This window comes from Gadus chalcogrammus, chromosome 7, assembly GCF_026213295.1.
Source record: "Gadus chalcogrammus isolate NIFS_2021 chromosome 7, NIFS_Gcha_1.0, whole genome shotgun sequence".
Classification (NCBI taxonomy): Eukaryota; Metazoa; Chordata; class Actinopteri; order Gadiformes; family Gadidae; genus Gadus; species Gadus chalcogrammus.
Window position 1 is genome coordinate 9,150,752 of NC_079418.1, and position 20,340 is coordinate 9,171,091.

The 20,340-nt window shown below is 44.1% G+C and overlaps 1 protein-coding gene across 1 annotated transcript in view; it reads left to right on the forward strand.

Annotated features, from left to right (window-relative positions):
* Positions 1-10,671, forward strand: part of LOC130385954 (protein NLRC3-like) — a 22,275-nt gene extending 11,604 nt beyond the window's left edge. The window contains exons 7-9 of the mRNA XM_056594739.1: positions 1,922-1,991; positions 2,177-2,402; positions 9,207-10,671. Of these exons, the coding sequence (XP_056450714.1) occupies positions 1,922-1,991; positions 2,177-2,402; positions 9,207-10,513 (1,603 nt within the window). The 3' untranslated portion in view covers positions 10,514-10,671. The remainder of the gene's footprint in view (positions 1-1,921; positions 1,992-2,176; positions 2,403-9,206) is intronic.
* The last annotated feature ends 9,669 nt before the right edge of the window (positions 10,672-20,340 follow it).

Here is a 20,340-nt window from a genome sequence, read left to right on the forward strand (position 1 = left end):
TTTAGATCTGTCAGAAATCCTCTCGGCTGAGGATGAAAGTAATGACCAGCTGTCTCTTCCCCCGCACTACAGGTGTGCTTCACACACCATCTATTTAATTTCCACAAGTGATGTGGAGAAATATTCAACTTCCAATGCAGAGAGCAAGGCCGTGTATAGGAGCAGCACAGCAAAATGCACTGCTCTTTGGACCAAATCAAGTAGATCTGCCCTTGCGTCAGAAACAGTGGAGGAAGTAAGCAAAGAAAGCTTCTGGTACCAACATCCACACGGTGGAATTCCTTTTTTGACGCTGTAAAGAGAATTGCAATTGCAATCTCCATGAATGAGCTGAACACTCTGTGCACCAAGCTGGGAGTTCCGTGCTTCAAAGACAAAGAGTACCAGTTCCTGCATGAGTACTGCACCGCCATGAAGCCCCTGACTGCAGCACTGGACATTTTACAAGGCAACTGTCCTTATGAGACTTTACTACCCACACTAGAAGTTCTGATGCAGAAGACCCTGGCTGTGAAAGATGCCTTCTCCAGGATGACTACAGGACTTCCAAATGCCATAGTGCAGGTATGTTCCATCTTTAAGCCAGTTAAAATGTCTTGCATCATCACACTATTTATAAACATGGAACAGAATATTCATTATCATTAAAAAAAAAGATTAAAACAAGTACAAATATCAGTAAGTAACCTATAAGAAATTAAATCTATAATATTGATCCCACATTAGGCATGGTTTCCAGGTTGTTCAATTACATAATAAATAGTAGGCCTTGTAGGCATAAACATATCAATTATATTTTTCAGGCTATCCAGACTCGTTTTGCCGGTGTGTTGGACGACAAAGATGCCGTTCTGACAGCAGAGTGCCACAAAACTGCTCCTGCAGCACAGAGCAGGGCTGTTTCACTTTTAAGGCAGAGACAGAGGAGACCTACTCTGCAGAAAAGGAAGTTATGGACTACCTGAGGTCAGCCTATGACCTTCAGATTCTGCATCAGTTTTCAAACATAAAGATCAATTTCTTGAAGCATAACTCTCCAACCCCATCAAGTGCTCCTGTGGAGCGGCTTCTCATTCTGGGAGTTTTGGTGCTCACGCCTAGCCTGGCTCCGCCCGCCTAAGTACTTCCGCTCAATTTGAATTTCCCTTCAGTACTAGGTCTGGACCTGCTGTATGTAATTTAGTAATTTGGTTAGACACGAACAGAGGGCGTGTCTGAGAACAATGACGATAAAGTCGTACGCCAGTTTGAGTTGTTGTTGTAGGTCGTTAGTTGATTTACAATGTGCAATTTTTCCCTGATAAATTAAATTCGACGAACAAAACCTGCAGCTGTCGTTGACGGACATTTTCGTGCAGACGCGCAAGGTGTTTGGTTTGTGTACAACCTGCGCGTGATTCCCGGCGCATGACATACGTCACAACCAAACGTTAGCGATTGGTTATGGCAGATTCAGAGTGGCACTGGGCAGATCCAGATCCTGATCCTGTCTTTATCTTGTATTGTATAAAAGCAAGTATTTATGCGGTGAAGTCAGAAAAGACTCTATTTCGTTTTTTATGAAAACATGTATTTATCTTGTGTAGTCAGAAAATACTTGATTTTATTTTTCATAAAAACATCAATTTCTTCAGGAAATTGTTTTTAAGTTAAATTGTCTGGCGATACATTGTGGACCTTGCACTTCCAATAAAGTTAGTATTGGCAAAACCGGTTGTATTTTTTTGTTTTGAGGCGGTAGGGGATGTTGTTGCAGCTAAATGTAACTAACAAAGTAACTTGTAATCTAACTTAGTTGCTTTTAATATCAAGTAATCAGTAAAGTAACTAAGTTACTATTTTATGGAGTAACTAGATATCAGTAATCTGATTACTTTTTCAAGGTAACTGTGGCAACACTGGTGTGTGTTCTCTCCCTCAGACAACCCCACCAGAGGTCAAAGGTTACCAGTGCTCAGTCTGTACAGCAGCATCAAACAGAGCTGATCAAGGTGTGTACATTTCCAACAAGTCATTGGATTTTAGCTCTACATCAACATTAAAAAGCATCTCTTGTGGTCCAAATTGTCTCCAGGCTTCCCTCTTTAGACCAGTGGGACGTGAATCCATGACAGATGCTTCTGAAGTCCTCAGTTAGTTCAGAGTAAAGTTCTCCTTGATGTTTGTTCTGTTCCAGAGGGCTGAGGAGAACGCACACGCTTTCCTAGACAAGGAGCTGAAGAAGCTCTGGAGGGATCTCTTCTCAGATGACCCACAATGCTCAGAGAGTCAGAGGGAGGAGGACGAGGTGGATGATAAGAAAAAGGAGCAGAGGAGGTGCGCCATAGCGGGAGTGGTTGACATCACAAAGCTCTGCCTGATGGAGATGAACCAGGAGGAACTGGCCGACACACTGTGGAGAAGTAAGAGACTCTTATTTCGAAGACAGAGGAAACCATTATTATGAAGGGAAGATACTCTTATCTTGAAAATTTAGAAGAACTACTCATTTTGAAGAGCAGTATGAGAATACTTGTTCCGTTCAGAGTAATTGACATAATGTGACACTGACATAATGTGACATAATGTAACACAGTTTTGATCCAGATTTTTAGGGTTAATGGGGGTATGAGGTTAAATGGTTTGATTCAGGTTTTGAGGGTTATTTTGGGGTATCAGGTTAAATGGTTTGATCCAGGTATGGAGGGTTATTGTGGGGGTATTAGGTTAAATGGTTTGATCCAGATATGCATGGGCATCGCACATGCGCCTACATTCCCGGGCATTTGTGTACTTCGCGCATTCCCTGGCATTAGTGTACTTTATATGAATAGGGTTGATGTATTTTATATATTCTATATTGCCTATTTATTTTGTTAAATGTCATGAAGTCTAATGAGATACATTATGGACAAAGTTCTTAGTTGTCGCGTCATATAGTTGTAAATGAGTGAAACTGCGGCGAAGAGTGTGGCCACCGTGGTTGAAGCGACGCTACAAGTAAAATAGCTTGTAGCGACGCTACAAGCTAACTCTGTAATCAAGACGTTGCCGGATCTATTCCCTCTTTGTCAGATTTACGCTTTTGCCAGATTGGCACGCTTTTATGGTCGCACCGCTTTTTAGTCAGAAAGCCAGACCTCCTGTGCTAGGAACCTTCAAGTTTCAAATTCAGTGCCTTTTTAGTCAGCCAGCCAGTGCCCTGTACTACGAACCTTGATTAGTGGGTTAGCGAAGTATGTTGCGCTCAAAGCCTGGGTTAGCTGTGACACGAAAGTCAATCTCTTTTTATAATAATAATGGATTGAATTTATATAGCACTTTTCTAGACACTCAAAGAAGCTTTACAGTGAGGGGGGGACCTCACTCACCACCACCAGTGTGTAGCACCCACTTGGGTGATGCATGGCAGCCTATCTGCGCCAGAACGCTCACCACACACCAGCCTGAGGTGGCGAGTGAGGGAATTAATGAGTCAGCCAATTATACAGGAGGATGATTAGGGGGCCAGATTGAATGAGCCTGGTTGGGCCAGGATACCGGGGAAGCCCCTACTCTTTGCGATAAGTGCCCTGGGATCTTTTATGACCTCAGTTAGTCAGAACCTCGGTTTTACATCTCCTCTAAAGGACGGCGCCTTCCACAGCAGTGTCCCCGTCCCTGCACTGGGGCATCGGGATTGATGTTAAGGCCACAGGGATGAGTGCCAAATATTGGCCACCATTCGACACCACTTACAGCACCTGGTATTCCCAGGTGGTCTCCCATCCAAGTACTAACAAGGCCGACCATGCTTAGAATAGAATAGAAAGCTTTATTGTCATTGTACAAAGTACAACGAAATGCAATGAGCAGCTCCTTAAAAGTGCACACATGTTATCGAATATATAATATATAATAATATACAAAAGCAATATATAATAAAAAATATATATATATAATAATAAAAAAGAAAAGGGTATTTACATACACAGTAAAACTTAAATACACAGTAAAGACCACAAACAGACTCATATCTGCTCATCACATGAGCAGATCTGAGTCCAGTATGGTGACAGCTTTGGGAAAGAAGCTGTTCCTGAGTGTATTTGTTCTGGCATATATGGAACTGAAGCGCATGCCAGAGGGCAACAGGTTGAAGAGATGGTAGCCGGTGATGTCATTCAGGATGCCTCTGGTCCTGCTGTCACGAGTCAGGGCCGCACAGGGTTTTGAACCCGGGTCTCCGGAGTGAAAGGTGGCGATCAATCCCCTGTACCACCCTCGGGAGTGACTAAAGGACCAAAATGCAGAGGAAACAGATTCAGGGTTCTCTTTACCGAGTCTCAAAAAACAGGCAAGCAAACATAAGTCTTTGTGGCAAAAAATAAAAAAACTTAGAGCAAGGAACACAGTCCTTATGAACAGGCCAGCCTAAAATATGCAAAGTCCAAAAACTTGAAAGGTAAAAGGTAACAAAAGTCTTCAACACGTAGGAAAAACAGGGGTACACTAGGCACAGGTGATGCAACAGAGAACTCAGCAAAGTCACAAGCACACACATGCTCTTTAAATACCCTGACTAATTACAATCAAATAGGTGTAATCATTCAATCACATGAGCAGAACAAATCAGGTGATTAACAAAAGACGTACAAAGGTACAAATGAGGACATCTAGTGGCAAAAGGCAGTCACTGCAGCTTGAAAGTTCTTAGGGACTGACACCTGCTGAGACAACGCGAGCCATAGATGGTGCTTAAGGAAGGCAGAGGGCAGCCAAGGATTAGTTGCGTGACGTTTGCCACCCTCTGCAGTCTCTTCCTGTCGGCCTCCGTGCAGCTGGAGTGCCACACTGACACAGCGTAGGTCAGCAGGCTCTCGATGGTGGAACGGTACAAGGTCACCAGCAGCTGTGTATTTAGATGCTCCCTCCTGAGCATCCTCAGAACCAGACCAGCGCTGAGGTGTTGACGGACCAGGAGAGGTCAGCAGAGATGTGGACTCCGAGGAATTTGAAGGACTGCACTCGCTCCACACCTTCACCGTTGATGTACAGGGGGGCAGGGGCAGCTATTATCCGTCGGAAGTTCAGGATGAGTTCCTTGGTCTTGGTGATGTTCAGTGCCAGGTTGTTAGAAACACACCACTCACCAAGTTTCAGGACCTCATCTCTGTAGGCCGCCTCGTTTCCCCCTGTTATAAGGCCCACCACCGTTGTGTCATCAGCGAATTTGACAAAGATGTTCTCTGGGTGGGTGGGACTGCAGTCGGATGTGTAGCGGGAGTAGAGTAGTGGGCTCAGCACACAGCCCTTGGGAGAGCCAGTTCTGAGGGTGCGGGAGGAGGAGAGGTGAGGACCTAGTTTCACCTGCTGGGGTCGGTTGACCAGAAAGTCTTTCATCCAGGAGCAGGTGGGTGGTGGGAGCCCCAGGTTGATTAACTTGGGGATCAGAATGTCTGGTAATATTGTGTTAAAAGCTGAGCTGAAGTCAATGAAGAGTATCCTGACGTAGCTCCCCTCTTTCTCCAGGTGACTCAGCGCTGAGTGGAGAGCGATGGCTATTGCGTCGTTGGTGGATCTTTTAGTCCGGTATGCAAACTGGTGTGTGTCCAGGGTGGGGGGGAGACAGGCTTTGATGTGTCTCAAAACCAGTTTCTCAAAGCACTTGGTGATGACTGGGGTGAGTGCTATGGGGCGGAAGTCATTGAGGCTGGTAGTGGGTGACTTTTTAGGGATTGGGATAATTGTGGCAGATTTCAAGCAGGATGGGATAACAGCTTGTTCCAGAGACAGGTTGAAAATGTCAGTGAAGACCTGTGATAGCTGGTTGGCACATGCCTTGAGCACCTTCCCTGGTACTCCATCTGGGCCTGCAGCCTTCCTGGGGTATCTGCACTGAGCACCCGCCTCACGTCCTGTACCTTAAGAGTGAGTGGGGGGGTGCTGGAGGCTGATGGGGATTGTAGTGGTGGTTGGAGTGTTGTGGCTGAGTGATGTGTTTGAGATTCAAAGCGGGCAAAGAAGCTGTTCAGCTCCTCTGCCAATGCCGCATCTGAGTCCCCAGGTGTCACAGCACAGCCTCTGTAATTGGTGATGGTCTGCATGCTCTGCCACACCTGCCGGGGGTTGTTGAGCTGTTCCTCTATCCTCCTCTTGTATTCTACTTTGGCCCACCTAATCCCTCTCCTCAGGTCGGTGCGAGCGGACAAATCTCTGTCACCTGACCTGAACGATGAGTCACGGGCCCGGAGGAGCGTGCGGACCTGGCTTGTCATCCATGGTTTCTGGTTTGGGAACACCCGGATGCAATTTTCCACGGTGACATTCCCAATGCAGTACTTGATGTAAGACAGTATTGTGTCTACGAATGTAGCCAGGTCTTCATGGTAGAAGGCTTCCCCTGTGTTTGTTCAAAGCAGTCCTGCAGTCGGGGGAGGGCATCATCAGGCCAGGTGGCAATGGTCTTCTTTGTGGGCTTTGTTTGTCGACAGAGGGGGGTGTATGCGGGGTGAGGAGCAGGGAGAGGTGGTCTGACCGGTCCAGGTGGGGGAGGGGTACGGCTCTGTATGCATGCTTGATGTAGAATATGATGATAGAATTTTGGTAGAACAGTCTTGAGATTTGCTTTATTGAAGTCCCCTGCAATAATGTGGGCGCCATTGGGGCGTGCTGGTGGTTAGTGATGGCATTATGCAGCAGAGAGAGAGCCATGTTTACATTAGCATCCGGTGGTATGTAGACTGCAGTGACGACAACAGCAGCTAGTTCTCTAGGTAGAAAGAAGGGTCTGCATCTCACCGACATGAACTCCAGGTCAGGAGAACAGTGTCTGTCCAGAATAGTGCTGTTGTTACACCAACCTTCATTCACGTAGATGCAGAGCCCTCCTCCTCTGTTCTTTCCGGAGTCACTGTTCCTTTCCCATCTGTGTAGCGTGCGGCCTGCTAGCTGCAACGTGGCATCAGGGATTTGTGTATGTAGCCATGTCTCTGTGATGATGAGCAAGCAGCATTCGCGGACATAGCGATTTCCAGCCAGCTGTATTTTCCAAATCGTCCGTTTTGTTTACCAGGGATTTGGCATTTGTAAGGTAGAGGCTCGGCAGCGGAGGTTTGAGAGGATGTTTCCTTAGCCTAGCCAGTAGCCCAGCCCTGCAGCCCCGTCTTTGTTAGCTTCCGAGATCAGACGAGATTGGGCATGTCCATGGTGGCGTTGCTGTATTTCCATTGTGACCTATACTGTCAACCAAACCTGGTCGGGAGCAGGTTTTCCGCTAAGTCTATCGGGTTAGATCGGCGTGCGCAGCTTCCTAGCCCCTACTTTGACAATGGCGTCACCATTACTGGGTGTTCCCGTGGACCTCGGAGCCCGTATCGTAGAGGCTCTTTCGGGACCTATCCCTTGGTATTGCCTGAGAATATTCTCTATGAGAGATACAGGTTCTCATCAGAGGGTATTCGCTATTAGATCGTCTTTGTTGGATTTTATGTAGGCATATGTTTACTGTTGCGCATTGTGTCTCCATGAGAGAGTGGTAGTGGAGGTACTGCGTCAGTCTTGAATTTCTGTGTGCGGGGTTCGTCTCCCAAGTGATGTGCATTTATGTGAAGCTTAATAGTCCCAATTCCCATGTCATATGGAAAACGTATTCACTAAAGTTGATGGAATTTATATTTTTGTGCTTATTTCGAACTTGAACCCATGTTCTCAAGGCCGTGCTGGCACCACATCTATGGGAGTAAAAGGCATGATAATGTACCAGCAAGATTTGAACCCCTGTCGCTGGCATTCGGGTCTTATAGTAATCCACTATGCCACCAACGCTACCTCTCAGCGGTTGAACATATGCAATGATATAAAAACATATGCTATACATTTCCTACATAGGATGTATATAAAGTGAATTCCCTAAATGATAGAATAAGGCAGGTTGGACGTTGCTTATGCATTTTTAAATCATCATCACTCACGGGATTAATGGCGAACAATTCTGCATTTGGCATAGTTATTTCATAGACAATATAAAGAATCTTTTCACTAATACAAATGTACACATCAGCAGTTTTTTTGCCCGGACGCCTCCCTAGCCTTATTATGTGCTGGGTATGTTTGTCGAGGTTCGAAGTATACCCCACAGACCTCCTGTATCATAAAGTTTCAAATTCAGTGCCTCCCTGATATTCTGAGGCCAAGCACTAAGACTTGGAGAATACTCACACACAACATCTGAATCTAGCAATAAATCAAAGATTATAGCAAGCTGTTTTCCTTGCGTGTTCTATGGAGGAGGCTAACAATGCAAAATAGTTCAGCTATTCCCAATGCTATCCTAGGCAATCATGGGAGTTTGTTTACAAATGTATTTGAGGAGTCTGATCACCAAACTTACAAACGTTTGGAGAAGATCTGTCAGGGTTACCTTGTCTGCAGCAGTTCTTTATATTTTTTATTACATTGTGTGATCAATATGCCAATGCACAGGGGAGAAAAATTGATATTTGCACTGGGGGGTATGAATAGAACACATTTCTGTGCGCATATACTGATAAATTGACAAGGGTTCAAATAGCATTCACTTGTAATTGCACCAGGGTACAAATAGCATATACTGATAATTGTACCAGGAGTGCAAATAGCATGTACTGATAATTGTACCAGGGGGGCAAATAGCCTCAGCCTAATGTTAAACAATATACTTGCTATGTCCTCTCCTTCGTGCAAATCTTTTCGATGTACTGTATATGAGACACACAAATCATGAAGCCCTCCCTGTCTTTGGGATGAGGGGAGCCGGGTAAAGAAGGCTCTATAGTTTTAGGGATCTACTTGAAGACTGTTAAGTAAACCAGGTTCATCTCAGAGGGCTGTAAGGAGGTGGAATGAGGGTCACATGGATTTCCCTCGGAATGTGGTCCTTCATTGACTGTGCTTTTTTCCATACTTATTACAGTCATGTAGGTAAGATAATGCTTTTACTTTAGAGATGCAGGACTAACTTGTGATATCAGTATAGAAAGCCACTTTCCAGTATCATTATTAATGTCATTAGACCAATCATATTGCTATGGAAATATCTAAATAATCGTAACATTTGCAATCTAGAACATGCAGTCCTTGTCACGACCAGCTTCTCCGACCAAAAGTAATGAAGCCACTAAATATCATGAAGTAGATCATTGAACACAAAATATTGACATTGATTATTTCACCATCCTCTAACTGATGCCTCCTGTTTTCTTGTTTAGAATCTGCTGCTGTCGAGTGCCAACATAAAATCAAGTCTAATTTGAGGAAGAAGTTCAAGTGTGTGTTTGAGGGAATCGCTAAAGCAGGACAGCCAACAGGTCTGAATGACTTCTACACAGAGCTCTTCATCACAGAGAGAGGCAGTGGAGAGGTCAACAAGGAACATGAGGTCAGACTGATTGAAACAGCTTCCAGGAGACCGGCCAAGGAGGAAAAACCAATCAAATGTGAAGACATCTTTAAACCCTTACCTGGTCAAGATAAACCAATCAGAACAATAATGACAACTGGAGTGGCCGGCATTGGTAAAACCATCTTAACACACAAGTTCAATCTGGACTGGGCTGAAGGCAAAGCCAACCAGGACATACACTTCACTTTTCTCCTTACTTTCAGAGAGCTGAATTTACTGAAAGGGAAAGAGTTTAGCTTGGTGGAACTTCTTCATCACTTCTTTGTTGAGACCAAAGAAGCAGGAATCTGCAGATTTGACCGGTTCAAAGTTGTCTTCATCTTGGATGGTCTGGATGAGTTTCGACTTCCTCTGGACTTCCAGAACAACCAGATCTGGACTGATGTCACAATGCCGACTTCAGTCGACATGCTGCTGACAAACCTCATCAGGGGCAACCTGCTTCCCTCCGCTCGCATCTGGATAACCACACGTCCTGCGGCAGCCAATCAGATCCCTGCTGAGTCTGTTGACATGGTGACGGAGGTGAGAGGGTTCACCGACCCACAGAAGGAGGAGTACTTCCAGAAGAGATTCAGAGACGAAACGTTGGCCAGCACAATCATCTCCCACGTCAAGAAATCACGAAGCCTCCACATCATGTGTCACATCCCAGTCTTCTGTTGGATCACTGCTACAGTTCTGGAGGACATCTTCAAAAAATCCCAGATAAAAGAGATGCCCAATACCGTGACTCAGATGTACAGCCACTTTCTGAGGGTTCAGTCCATACATGGGGACAGGAAGTACCATGGGAGAGCTGAAACAGATCGAAACTGGAGACCAGAGAGCAGGGAGATCATTGTTTCTTTGGGAAAACTGGCTTTTAATCAGCTGGAGAAAGGCAACCTGATCTTCTATGAGGAAGACCTGGCAGAGTGTGGCTTCGATATCAGAGCAGCCTCAGTGTACTCAGGAGTGTTCACCCAGATCTTTAAAGAGGAGCATGTGCTGTACAAGGACAAGGTGTTCTGCTTTGTCCATCTGAGCATCCAGGAGTTTCTGGCTGCCCTTTATGTCTTTCTGTCAGTGGCGATTTCTCTAAGACTGCAAGGGAAGCTCAGCTTCCCCTAAAATTTCGAACATTAAATTGTCAAATATGTATTGTTGTGTTAACATTTCATTGACTACAAATTCGTTAAAATACGTTCATGTCGAAGACGAGTTCGATAAGAATCTTATCCAAGACTGACTCGATTTTGTTAACTTCTCATACATTCCCGTAATGTCAATGCATTAGATCGTAGAAGCCGAGCGTCCATTCACTTCAAGGAGACTGCATGGAACAGTTTTTTTCATTGCCTCGAAACTCGACGGTCATTGGATAAATGCCCAGATTTGTCCCGCCCCCGGACGCTCAGCGTCTCTGGGGGTGGATGGAGCAGTGGGCTGGCCTGGGCTAGCCTGGACGCTGGGCTTCCGCGTTATGATTGGAGGATCAGTCGAAAGTCTGAATCACTTTTTGATTGACAGCTATTTTGAGATATACACAGTCACTTCACTATCTGAGTTCAGTGACAGTCCCATCGCGGATTTTGCATGTGAAGTCTCATGACAAACTGCAACACATTTCTTGGTATTTGCTTGGCAAAATTGCTTCCATTATTAATTTAACAGGGTCACAGACCATTTTCTTGAAAAGGAACGGAGGGCCGAATTGAGGTATAAATAAATTGACAACTATTTTGATGTAGACCAAAAATGAGCTTCCCCTCTTTAAAAGACCAGCAGCCGCCACTGCTTTCTGTCCTTTATCAACACTGGTGTCAATCTGCTCTCAGGAAAACGACAATCCCGGAGGTCTATTCTCGTTCAAAACAAACAAGCAGAAAAAAGAAAGCTCAAACTCTACCGGAGTGCTGTGGACAAGTCCTTACAGAGTGAGAACGGACATCTTGATTTGTTCCTCCGCTTCCTCCTAGGCCTCTCTCTGGAGACCAATCAGAATCTCCTACGAGGTCTGCTTGGACAGACCGGAAAAAGCTCATGGACAAATGAGGAAACAGTGTCTTACATCAAGGAGAAGATAGCTGGAGATCTTTCTCCAGAGAGAAGCATCAATCTGTTCCACTGTCTGAATGAGCTGAATGACCATTCTCTAGTGGAGGAGATCCAACAGTACCTGACATCAGGAAATCTCTCCAGAAAATCTCTCTCTACTGCTCAGTGGTCAGCTCTGGTCTTCATCTTACTGTCATCAGAAGAGGAGCTGGACGTGTTTGATCTGAAAAAATACTCTGCTTCAGAGGAGGGTCTTCTCAGGCTGCTGCCAGTGGTCAAATCCTCCAAAACATCTCTGTAGGTTCAAATTCAATTCAAAGAGCTTTATTCCTCCGTTAGGAACTTCACATGTGGAGGAGCAGCAGGGTGTGTCCGTACCCAACAGTACATACAATAAACAAAGACACGCACAGACACACACATCATAAGCCAACACTAGACATATGGCAGATAAAAAAAAAAACCCTGCGCCCAGTGAATAAATAGTAGTACCACAATGGAGGAGAATATTTTTTATTTTTTTAAGATTCCAGGTATTAAAAACGATGACAGTCGATGACAGTTCAAAGAGGGGTTCAACGATTCAAAATTCTTCACTAATAACATGGTTAGGTTCGATAGATGTGTGCATGTATATATGTGTACATGCAGGTATCTTTCTCTTCACTAATAGGTTCACTAATAACATGTATTACAATACACACAACACAACATACATAAAACTGGAATATGTATAATAATATGCAAAAGATCTCTTAAGGTTCATAACATTATGTTTTCCTATTCAACTCACAACAGAACATACTAGTAGAATATAAAAGTTATAATATACATAACATCTGGTGGGTGTACTATTACCATTTAATGAATTGGAGTACAGTACACATAATGGCATAGAATAGTTAGAATACTAGAATATAGAAGAAGTATTCATTTAGAAAACATTTCAAACACAATAAAATAACTATTTAACATTTTAAACCCAAACATATTATCTAAACTAATAACCCTACTTCATTATGTAATAAGTTAAAGATTTATGTTACTTTATCACAGTTCCTAACATGTTTTGTTCATTTTGTGTAAAGGCTGAATGGCTGTCATCTGTCAGAGAGATGCTGTGAAGCTCTGGCCTCAGTTCTCAGCTCCAACTCCTCTAGTCTGAGAGAGCTGGACCTGAGTACCAATGATCTGCAGGATTCAGGAGTGAAGCTGCTCTCTGCTGGACTGGGGAGTCCACACTGTACACTGGAAATTCTCAGGTCAGTTTACACACCACAAGTTTCAATATGAGAAGACATTTAACAGATTTACATCCAGAAATATAGCAGGCATGAGTATATTATTTTCATAAGAATAACTCTTATATTTGTGTTAACATGAGGTATACACTATATTATTAGTTTGTTTATGACGGTATAAGTTGTACGTTGTCTTATATTCATATTCTGAATATCATGTAGTCAGACAGCAAGATGGGGTTTAGAGTTCCTTAGTAAAGTTTAATAACTGCCTATGCATAAAACTGTATTTTTAAGTGAATTTTAACGCTAACTTTTTAAAATAATTTAACATCTGTGTGACATCAATCTCCTAATATTTAAAGATCCAGGCTATTCATATTACTAAAATTTTTCATGTTTGTAATAAGATGGATTCAATTCGAATAACACATTTAATCACAGTACCTAACATGTTCATGTTAATAGTGTGTAAAGGCTGAATGGCTGTCATCTGTCAGAGGGATGCTGTGAAGCTCTGGCCTCAGTTCTCAGCTCCAACTCCTCTAGTCTAAGAGAGCTGGACCTGAGTACCAATGATCTGCAGGATTCAGGAGTGAAGCTGCTCTCTGCTGGACTGGGGAGGCCACACTGTACACTGGAAACTCTCAGGTCAGTTTTACCCAATGGTCAAACAGTTGCACCCCAAGGTTCAATTCTACAATACAGATTTAAATCCAGAAAAATATAATAATTCACACCCCTGTGTGTGTGTGTGTGTGTGTGTGTGTGTGTGTGTGTGTGTGTGTGTGTGTGTGTGTGTGTGTGTGTGTGTGTGTGTGTGTGTGTGTGTGTGTGTGTGTGTGTGTGTGTGTGTGTGGTGCAGGTTGTCTTACTGCTTGGTCACAAAGAAAGGCTGTGCTTCTCTGGCCTCAGCTCTGAGCTCCAACCCCTCCCATCTTAGAGAGCTGGACTTGAGCTACAATCACCTAGGAGATTCAGGAGTTACGTTACTCTCTGCTGGACTGGAGGATCCACGCTGGAGACTGGACACTCTCAGGTATGGAGAGGACAGCTCACCACTCAGGGACAAAGTGTCCTTCAAGGTTTCAAGCCGCTGCTAGATGAAGTGGTATGAAAAGGCAGTTGTAACTCATGTTGTGTAGAAAGTTATGAGACAGCAGATGATGAAGGTGAATTTTTCAACATTCTGCTCTCACTTTGTTTCCCCCCCCCAGTGTGGAGCACGGTGGAGTGTGGAGGCTGAAACCAGCTCCAATGAAGTGTAAGTGTCTGTTTGGTTTGATTCATCAAGACACAAATATGTATATATACGTATACATGTATGTATATACCAGAGATGGAAATTAACTTTTTTTCCCCACTAGCCACTGTGGCTGGTAGATTTAAAAATCTACAAGCCACTCATCTTTTTTACCAGCCACTTTTTATACGCTATATATTTTAAACAATATAATAGTAACAATAGATAAGAAAAGGGTTTTTCCTGCACGTAATTTTTTCCATCAGAAGTGATTTTTAATGTAAGTAGGTGCTACCAAGGAACCGAGTTGAAAATGTTACACTCTTACCGCATATGATAAACAATATACAGGTATCTGCCATGCTAAGTCATGTTATTTCAAAGGTGTTACGATGACAAGATTGGGGATAATTCATCTATACAAAGTATTTAATAAAAAAACAATTGAAATATTACCAAAAAAACATGCATGGCTACACCATCATAAGTCGGTTGGAACATTTGTTTTTTTATATTTACATGTTGTGGCGACCCGGCCCCAGGAATGTCTCTCACGTCAGAAATACCACACTCCAAGACACGTTCAAAGCCCGGTGGGGCGTTTATTCATTAATAAGAAAAGTGAACTGCGGGGTCGGTACCCAACGCAGGAAAAACAAAAATCATACAAGCGACTCCGTGAGCCACGTTGGCGTCCAGGGAATTGTCTGGTGCGTGCCGTGTCGGCGCACGTCGTCCTGGTGTAATAAAAGTACGAACAAAGATACATCACAACATGCATCAACAAACAACATAACAGGCATACATTACAATAATCTGAGGCCTCAGATGGGAGCTTCTCTTTGCGTGTTACTTCATACTCTAAAGGTACGCTCGGGAGAAGTCCACTGAGTAGCTAAAGTTAGGAGCTTTTATACACTTAGATCGGATCCTTGAGGGCAGTTGGCCCCCAATAAACCAAAAGCCTTTATTAACCAGATGTTAATCTATTGATTGAAGTTTCTTCAGAGGTTAAGAAGGTGGTTGAGGCTGTTCCTTATCACCCTTTGCTTCTCTACACTCCCAGGGGGTCGAGTAAAACAGGCCCAAACCAAACTACATACAACACGGAAACGGAATGTGAAACCAGATGACATCAAATGAAACACTAAGAATTACATTTTAGAAGACCCTGCAGAATAGCAAGATTCCAAGAACGGAATGTGAAACCAGATTACATCACACGAAACACTAAGATTTACATTTTAGACGACCCTGAACGTAACATGTAGATTTTCCATCACAGCCGCCGGGGAAACCCGTTAAATTCAGGCGTCTGCTTGGCCGTATCGGGTCCCGGGGTTACTCTCGTCCGCTCTGTCTCCCGGTTCCCCTCTCTGGGAAAACAAACAGCTTTTTAAAGGGTGCCTCACCCTCTGTCGCAGGTGTTCTCCATTCCGTTGATTGGCGTTACGCAATGGATGCTCTTTGGCTCCGGCCGGTGGATATCGGCGGTATACGCCCTCCACCACCTCTCCCTTGGGCCGCCTGGCCTGAGGGTTTGGGGCCGGGTTGCCACAATGTGACAGCATACAAATGTGTCCACAGACATGGTAACTAACGTATGATAGTAAGCATTATTGGTCCTTAACACTAATATTCAGAAAAAACACTGCTTCAAAAGGCTATTGGCTTAAGCAATATAAGTAGAGGCATACACTTGAACTTTATACCCTGAACTTTCAAACGTTGCAAACGTGCAAAAACATAATTATATATTTATGTGGCATTCAGTCCAATGCTGAAAATATATCGGTGGATTTCAGTAGGCCAATACCAATGCTGTGGTAAAGTGTGTAAAGTATGACCAAGTGTTTCTTTCTGTTCAATAGATAGAACTTTATCAATCCCATGTAGGGTCAATTTGTTAATGTTTGTCCCTATAAAACAATAATGGTAAAAAAATAAATAAAAAACACGACGGTAACTGAGTAAGTCAAACCTTCCAATCTGAAGGCTCTACTTAACCACTCCCCCTACTCACTTCCACCAATGCAAAGCTAACTGAACTGAGTAGGGGAGGGCGTAGCCTAACTAGTTTGTGAACGACCCAGAGAAACGCAACGCAAATTCAATGTGAACATGTGAGAGGCTTTAATAAAATCCAGGACGATTTTGAAGTTCCGCCACACATTTTTAGACAAGTGTTTAAAAAAGAGGGCATGTCCGGGCAAAAGAGAACGTCTGGTTACCCTACGTATGGGTAACCCATTTGATTCCTACCTGTAACACTGTTAAATAGTGGCCAAAATCGGTGGGCGCTATCCTGGTAATTTCTCTGCGTGAGAAATACGAAGTGTGGCGTGTGAGCGTGTGCATGGGTTGAATTGCGTGTGTCTCACGCCGAATGCGTGAGACTTGAGAGCCCTGTTACCGGTATATTATCCCGGATGTTGACAGTCGCAGTTCAGCAAAAATGGCGTAGAAGAAGAAGGGGTCCGGATGTTGATAGTAATGGTTGTGGAACTGTGCAGCGCCATATGACGAATGTATAACCGTACGTCAACACCAGGAGCGACCAAAGCGTCAAATCTGCAGCACATCTACTTCCACTATAGTACCTATTACATGATTTTCTTTTTGTCTTGCTATGTTAATGTTTGAAGAGTCGAGAGCGACCAAAAACAGCCTGAAAGAGAATAAAAAGCGAGAATGCAAGAGAACAGTACTAGTGATGATGATGATGATGATGATGATGATGATGAGGAGGAGGATGAGGAATGTTTCAGCAGCTAATCATGTCTTGTTCTCCCTCAGATGCCTGTGAACTCACACTGGACCCAAACACGGCCCACAGAGGACTCTCTCTGTCTGAGGACAACAGAAAGGTGACAGAGGTTGGAGAGGACCAGTCATATCCGGATCGACCAGAGAGATTTGACTCCTGGCCCCAGGTGTTGGGTAGAGAGGCTCTGACTGGCCGCTGTTACTGGGAGGTAGAGTGGGAAGGATGTGTTTATATAGGAGTGACATACAGAGAAATCACAAGGAGAGGAGGGGGTGGCGCCAGCTGGCTTGGAGGGAACAACAAGTCCTGGAGTCTTTATTGTCGTGGTGGTGGTTACTCTGCCCGGTGCAACGGTATTAGAACAGACATAAGTTTCCCCCCCGCTGGCTCTACCAGAGTAGGAGTGTATCTGGACCGGCCTGCTGGCACTCTGTCCTTCTACAGAGTGTCCCCAGGTGTAGGAGGGTCCTCAGACACACTGACACGACTCCACACCTTCCAGACCACCTTCACCCAGGAGGACCTCCTCCCTGGGTTTCTGTTAGAGGGTGATGGTGCCTCACTGTCTCTGTGTCGGTTGTAGAAAGAAAACACAGACCCGGACACAGACGGCCGGACACACACTCTCCGTCTCTCTCTCTCTCTCTGTCCCTATCTCTCTCTCTCTCTCTCTCTCTCTCTCTCTCTCTCTCTCTCTCTCTCTCTCTCTCTCTCTCTCTCTCTCTCTCTCTCTCTCTCTCTCTCTCTCTCCGTCCCCCACTCCCCCTCCATCTCTCTCATTCTCTCCCTCCCTCTCTTTCTCCCTCTCCCCCCCCCCTCTCTCTCTCTCTCATTCTCCCCATCTCTGTCTACCTCTCCCTCTCCCTCCGTCTCTCTCGTTCTCTCCCTCCCTCTCCCCTCTCTCTCCCCCTCGCTCTCTCTCTCTCCCCGTCTCTCTCCCCCTCCGTCTCCATCTCTTTCATTCTCTTCCTCCGTCTCTCTCTCTCTGCTGTATAAGGTGGTCATCATCGGAGTGTAAAGTGGGTCAGGAGAATGATTTGCGCGGTGGTTATCTTTTTTAGATACGGTGAAGGCATGTCTGAGCGTGACGTCAATATGAATGATACTGATATCAGTGTTTCCTCTCGCTACGCCAGCCAATCAGATTAAAGGCGTAGCGCCGTTTATGTGTGAGGAGGAACTAACTAGAGAACTAGTGACCACAATTTAAACATGTTGTCTCCCATAGAAGACACGTTCACGACTCTGAACACCAAAGATTAAGTACTGAACATTACGCTCAAACTAAGAGTGAAGAGTTGATGAGGGGTCGTTTCTTCTGGAGTTCTTCAAGGTTTTTATTGTGGAAAGGAAAGACATTTAATGGGAACATAAATAAATAGGTTAGCTAAGCAGGGTTTTACACAGATTATTTATTTTTTTAAATGTATATTAAATACCTATTGATGTTAAATCACATGTTTTTCATACTAGAATATTTGTATATTTTCAGACATTAGCAGCTTTATTCTTAAGGGCTTTGATATCATAATTTCTGTCATTATCCTAACAAGGAACCAGATTTAGGGCATATTTTATATTTTATTAATATAACAATAGGTCTATGGGATAATGTTGCATGTTGTAAATTACTTTAAAATGAATATTGATTTCTTCTGTTCTGTTGGGAACAAACGGTAGCAGAACATGTTCAGGTATTAAAGCTATGTGCACACCTGTTTATGATTCATAAAGTCTCCTGTTTTTATTGTTTTAGTCCTTGGGCTTTCTGTTCATAAAGAATAATGTTAAATATAACCGCCAGTGGTGATTAACGGGGTCTGAGCGAAATTAAAAGTCAAGAACAGACTAATGAAAGATATATAAATATGACAAATAATTATGAAGGAAAGATGTTGATGAAGATGTTCCACTTAATGCAATACTGTGCCTCGGCTTTCAGGTGAGCTTCAAAGCAATGGCCGAAAGTCATGTTCAGCATGCTATAATCGGGATTTGACCTCTCAACCTAAGGATCACCTGTACAAGGCATTATCCCATTGAGCCACTGATAAACCAGAACTGCAGCCTCATTCACATGGTCAAAATGTCTATTGATAAGCATACAACATCCAGAAACCCCCAAGCAGACATTTCTCAAGTTAAAAATCTTTGAAATTCTGGGGGAATTAAACCTTTGTATTCAAGAACACTAACGGAAGAAATATAAATATGACAGAGTTAATTATAAAGGAAAAAAGGGTAACGAAGAAGTTCCCCTGATGCCATACTGTGTCTTGGCAGACCGATTCTTGGGAACTAATGAGCCGGAAGGTTGATTGCCTGATGAATTTCAGGTGCTGTTCAATGCTGTGTTTCTTAAGGGTGCACTCACACTAGGCCCTCTGGCCGTGACCGTTTTCACACCTAACCGTGCTCAAATCTGCCAGTGTGAGTGTGGCCAGTCTGGCCAGGCCCCCATTAAACGGTAAACATATATCCAAATAAGCAACAGACTCAGCAAAGTGCGAACTGTGTTCTCTGTGTTGTTGTCCATTGTTGTTAAAACTCTGACTGGCGGCAGACTTTATTATGGTCCATGCAGCGGACGCTTGGTGATGACGTGTTACTTACGACGTGATGACGTATGTACAAGAGCCTACCGTGGCCAGGCCACAGTTGCGACGGCCAACGGCCACGGCCAGATGGCCTAGTGTGAGTGCAGGCCAGAGAACAATGGGGCAATTTGAGCACGGCTAGGTGTGAAAACGGCCAATGGCCACGGCCAGATGGCCTAGTGTGTTATGGTAGACGATGCTGAACCCAAGAGCAGACAGAGACGATGTTGAAGGGATAAAAAGGGGTTTATTGAACAAGGTGGGAAGCAGGTAGTGGATGAGGGAGCCGGGGGAAGAGCGAGGTGGGCGAGCTGGAGTGAGTGATCCGGGTAACTGCAGGCAGAGGAACAAAAGTTAGATGTGGTCCAAAAACAACAAGAGACCTGGGCCCCGTTTCCCGAAAGCGTCGTTAGCCTAAGTGGATCGTGAAGTGCGTCGAAAGGGCATCGTAGAGTTTTCACCGCGTTTCCCGAAAGCATCGTGGGGAACGAACGTCTTGAAAACGCTCGTAGCTAACGAGTACTCCAGGGGTGCTCGTAGGTACTCGTAGGACGCTAAGAGCATCGTCAGCTATAGCCTCATTGGCGATACCATCGGACATTCCGTCTATTGGATGCGTTTTATTAAAACGCATTGCGCCTTTATGTTCTTAGTTTGGTAATTAATAAAGATTATTAATTAATTTATTAATAAAGATGTTAAAATGGCCAAAATAAAACGGGACAGTCCAGAAAATGTTTGCGCAGGCAGGGCACTCAAAATGTGTGAGAGAAAGTGGGGGGATTTGTGCAGACTGACATAGGCTACTCATAAAACGTAGCATAAAATAATGTAAAAAAAATAATAATAAAAAAAATAATAATAATAATTAAAAATAAAGAAATAAAATAAATTATAAAAAACAAGCAAAGGAGCAGGCAAAAGGCTGGGATATGGTGGGGATTGGTCACGTTGACGGGAATGTTTAGTGACATGTGGGAGGGTGGAGGGGGTTAAAAAAAAGTCTCAATCACTCTTCGACGCGCATGAAAACCAGCCGCGTAGTTATGAGG